Source organism: Punica granatum, chromosome 1 (assembly GCF_007655135.1).
Source record: "Punica granatum isolate Tunisia-2019 chromosome 1, ASM765513v2, whole genome shotgun sequence".
Lineage (NCBI taxonomy): Eukaryota > Viridiplantae > Streptophyta > Magnoliopsida > Myrtales > Lythraceae > Punica > Punica granatum.
Genome location: NC_045127.1, coordinates 51,721,860 through 51,727,130, shown reverse-complemented (window position 1 = coordinate 51,727,130; position 5,271 = coordinate 51,721,860). Strand labels below are relative to the sequence as shown.

The 5,271-nt window shown below is 30.4% G+C and overlaps 1 protein-coding gene across 1 annotated transcript; it reads right to left on the bottom strand.

The window, feature by feature from the left end:
• Nucleotides 1–2,517: 2,517 nt before the first annotated feature.
• On the bottom strand, nucleotides 2,518–3,424 carry LOC116192644 (heavy metal-associated isoprenylated plant protein 2). The gene is made up of 3 exons (XM_031521240.1): nucleotides 3,320–3,424; nucleotides 3,109–3,184; nucleotides 2,518–3,011 (listed from the first exon to the last, which is right to left on the bottom strand). Exons 1-3 carry the CDS (start codon nucleotides 3,323–3,325, stop codon nucleotides 2,755–2,757), a joined length of 339 nt encoding a protein of 112 aa, XP_031377100.1. The 5' UTR covers nucleotides 3,326–3,424; the 3' UTR covers nucleotides 2,518–2,754.
• Between the last annotated feature and the right edge of the window lie 1,847 nt (nucleotides 3,425–5,271).

The following is a 5,271-nucleotide window of genomic DNA, read 5'->3' as shown; positions in this document are numbered from 1 at the left end:
CAAAATGTAAACCATAGGCATTTTTGGGTAATTTTTAAAGTATGTGATAGATTTGAGAAAACAGTAAAATCATGAGATATATGGAGTAAAAATCCCAAAAAATAATGAAATAAAGTCAATACTTTTATACCATCGTGACAATTGGGAGAAAGAGAGACACCAACTGACGAAACTCGTTTGGAATTAAGCTTCAAACAGACGTAGCATAAAGTCGAGGATGAAATACGCTAGTCTAATGCCATAGGTATTTCTTTCCAGTGAAATTTTTCGTAATCTATTTTTTTTTCTCATTTTATTCCCCGTCAGATGTGATCAGGGGCGGAGCCAGCATATTAGCAGGGGGCAATTGCCCCCCCTGAACTTTAAAATTTTTAAAATTTTATCTCAAAAATATGTTTATTGTAACATTTTTACACCCCTTGCCCCCCTGAACTTTGAATTTTTAAAATTTTACCCCAAAATTATATTTATTATAATATTTTTGCCCCCTCGACAGAAATCCTGGCTTCGCTCCTGGATGTGATGATCAATTTAGGATAACATTTTCCAGGAGGGCTGATTTTCACGGATGGTATCTCTAATGGCAAGCAAGCCCACAAACGTCAGAGGATTGACGGGGCCGCCTGTAACAATATTTGTCTAAAACTCATTTTTGATAATTTTCTACTTCAGATCATTTTATCTTTTCTCAATACTAATAATGTCGCAATATTAAATTGCATGTGTTTATTGAATCTAAAATTAAATATTTAAATTTTAAACACTCAATGAAATAAAAATCCATGTGAAAAAGATAGTCAACTGTGTCATTACTAGCTAGTACCACTTCACCTATTCATATCATAACCACACATTTAATTTGTGTAACGTTATGTGATCCCACCTTATAGGAATATTTCCAAATTCCCACTTGGGGGCAGGGGCGCACCCACAATTTGATCGAGGGGGAGCTCTTTTGAGGGCGCGAGTTGTTTGAGGAGACGCATAGAATGATAATTACTTATTAGTAGTTAAGTGACGAACACAAATATTTTCATCAAAAATCGAATCATATTATATAAATTTTCTTATAAATCGAAAGTTTAGGGGGATGACTATCCCTCCGGTCCGTCCCTACTTAGCAGAGTCTTTACGCTGATGATCAATCACTGCCGATGCAAGAACTTTTAATGGACTCGCTCAAACAACTAATTACTTATTGTACATACAATATATACATGCGTAAATCGGATTCGGAAAGGTGATCATATGATGATGGTATTAATGGCAAGTTGGGGTTATTTTATGTACAAATTTAGTTAGTCTTCCCTTTGGCTACCGGGAGGTTAAAAAAGCAAGGGAAAGGTCCCCCCGTTCGCCCTTCTTTTTTTAATCATTAGTTAGTTGTTGCTCTTTAGCTCTAAGAGAGTACTTTAATATGCCAAGCCAATAGACTTACAAAGGTATCAAGTCTTCTCCAACCAATGTGATAGTCAAGCGACAATTTTTATATGATTCCTTGTAGGTTTGGATTTCTCAATTAATTATTCTATATGGATATCATAATTCCATCTTCTCATAATCATCTATTATATATAATAGAATTGACTACATAAATGCTGTTAGCAAATGTAAAATATTATTCTATAAATTATCATTACCATATAAAAAGTAAATGGAGATAATTAAATAAACATGAATTTAATAGATGCTTCTAATAAATGTTAAAATTATTTTAAGTATTGTACATGGAGATAAATAAATAAAAGTGAACGGTTAATAGATGCAACAATTACTCTAAAATTATTATTTAAGATCAATACATTGAGATATTAAACATATATATATATATATGAAAAATGATATAAAAATAATTTTCATTCTGAAATAATTAACTCAGCATATATAAACAAATTCTTAGGAGCCGGTAATTGTATGACTTTATGGCCATACGTAAAACATAATAATTTACATATGTCTAAAAACATAATTTTCTGATAACACTACTTTAAAAGAACTAGTAGATATACACGTGCGTTGCATGTGAAGAGTATAATGCATAATACTAAAATGCTAAGAATATATATAATTTAAACTTCATAAGAAAATTATAAATTTATCTAATATTATGAATTATCTTACTGGATAGTAATTATAGTGCATTAAATTAATAAATATGAAATTACTTAACCAGCTATTTAAATCAATTGATAATATTATTTTCTTTTTTAATAAAAACATTATTACAGTTACTAAAAACTAAAAAAAAAGTCACTGTAATTGAAAAACTACCCTCGTCAACAAATACATAAATAAATATTATAAGAACGATAACAACAACAATAATAATAATAATAATAATAATAACAGTAATAACAACAATAATAACAAACTTTATCATTCCATAAAGTAAATGTGTTCAATAATAAAAATAATAATTAAATTGATTTATCACCCATCTCTTAGCTAGTTAATTAGCAAATTAAGAATTAGGCGAATGTAATGCTGAAATAAATCTAATTAAAAAATAGTAGATGCCAATAAGAACTGGGAAGATAGCAAATTCTCCCTTCAATATATCCCTGCATGCTTGAATCAAACATAATACGGCACTCTTGAAGTACATATATAATTATCAAACACTCGCAAGGATGCGGAGTAATTCTGAATCATAGAACCATTGTTCGAAGAGAAATCTCTCTAATAAGAAAGATGTTGCACTAGTTACATGTAGACACAGTTATTAATTCCGGAAACCTCTTTTCACAAACCGGATCAGAGAATGGAACACCTTCCATATCCATAGTCATCATATACAGGAACGGCAACAAGCTGACATGACTTGCAGCAAGGAGGCAGATCGCAAACTTTAAGAGGCTCCGGTTTTTTCTCGGGAGGCTTCTTTGGCCCCACACTGTCGATACTGGCGCCCTTCTTGATCTTCCTGAGCTGCTTGACGATCAACACGGGATCGACCTCACCAACAACTGTTAGTGTCCCTTTCTCGGCATCCACTGATATCTCATCGATTCCTATGAGTTCAAGAATCAACAGTGTTAGTCATGCACCAAAATCTTACTCATGCATATATGCGGCTATTGGTACGAGGCTCATTATGGAATCATGTACCTTCGAGTTTGCTCACCGTCTTTAGTATTTCCATCTTGCAGGTCTTGCAATTGATGCAGACCTTTACGACGATTTTCTGTAAACAATTGCGAGATCTGTTAACAGACTATGAATAAGAATAAATGAAATTTTTTCATGATATTGTGATTCATATATATACTGCTAAGATATTAATATATATATATATATATCTATATATAGAAGTGTTCACCTTCATTATTTGTGGCAGCAGCTATGTATATATTCAGAGGGGAGGGGCCGTGGAACGAATTTAACGATCCTTCTTGTCAAATTAAAGGGCAGGCTGGGGCTTCTTGAAGAAGTAAGGCCAAAGGCAAAACCTATTTATAAGAGCAAAACCTCGGATGAGGGTTGACAAGTTCAACGCCAATTGACAGTTTTGACTTTTGAAAATGCCCAATCATTGAGGGAATAAAATACCATGCTCCGGTTCTGTTCTGTTCACAAGTGGTGAAGGCAGAAATCTTTTCTTTAATGTCATCCCCACCGACTGGCATCAAAAGTCGTAGTAGTCTTAATTAATCCAAGTTCGGGATGAAAGTTAGTTTTCTATCTAATTAGACCGGGCTCATGGATCGATCCATTAAGATAATAAATAATACTCTTTTAATTGCGAGTTTTCGCCATTCACATAACTCAAATATAAAATCTTGATTAAGGTTATCGAACTACCTGAATTAGTCCATTTAACTTAATTCCTATATGTGTATAATGAAGAGAGCTTTCTATGGCTATGACCAGCTAAATACATGATTCCTAGCCAATTCCACATGTATATAGTTAAAAAGGGCGAACATAAAGTGATACTTATTTAGCATATATTATTTTTTGGATAAGTATTGGTGCTTTATTCATCAACTAAAGTTTACAAACAATCATCCAAATCCAAAACATTTGGCATATATTATTTGACACGTGACTGAAATTTACTCAGACTGCGAATGGTAACCATCTAATATTCATCCAACATATATCGTTTTCATGAACATGTTATTTTGCCCATTACTGCTAGCGTATAAATTTGTAATTAATAGGAGAGCAATTCGCTAATTTTGATTCTAATAAAAATTAGCACTTCAATTTCTGGGCCACATGTGATTCACTGTTTTGGAGAGATTTTTGGATGTATACATGTGAAATCATGGTTCCAAATAACAAGTCCCGGATATTGCAGTTGGGATATCTTTCTTTTATCTTAATACTAGTATTTCATCTCATGCATTATACGGATTCACTTTTTTATTATAATTATTCAAATCTTTATTATTTGATTTTCATGAGTAATAACAATTTTCAATATTTTTAAATTTCAAACAATAGTCTTTAATAAAATTAGATAAATTATTTAATAACCAGTATATGTTTTACAACTGAAAGTTTAAACTAGCATTAGTTGCATATTTAATTAATCGTCAATAATTCAAACAGATTTATGAAAAATATTTAGTTTATATCCTTATTATATTACTTAATTTACACATTTTTCTTAAACTTATTTTTCTTGTGACATCTTCACTTTCAAATAATTGCATTTTATAATTTTTATTATCATAAGTTCATTGAATTTGTGGATTGTACTAATAATTTATATTTGAAATCTTATATGTGCAATAAATTCATTATTACATGTAATTAAATATTGATTTTTTACTTATAAATTAATAATAATAATCATAACCAGAGTGATTGCACTTCTTGAGCATAATTACATGGCATGGGTTTTCATATTGTGCTTATTCACATTTTCTAAAGATAAATAAATTTACTTCTTAATTAGAATATAGGGATCTCAAATAGAACAATGGTCTTCAATTTGTTAGGCTAATTTTAAATATTGTAGTAATTGTTTTGCAACTAATTTTTCTATTCGATATGCATAGTATATGTGTGTGTGTGTATATATATATATATATATATTGTTAATACATCATGCGAATGCATTCCAATTAAATTCATATATACCAAACTTTGTTTTGCTCTTTTCCAAAATATGTTTTATCCTTACTTTAAAATGTATGTTATTTGTATGTTTTACTAGTATAGTATCTTGTGACAATTTTATTAGAAAAATCATTCGCATATCCTTTATTAATTAATTAATTTTATAATAAAAATTATGTTGCTGCAAGTAATTATTTTATT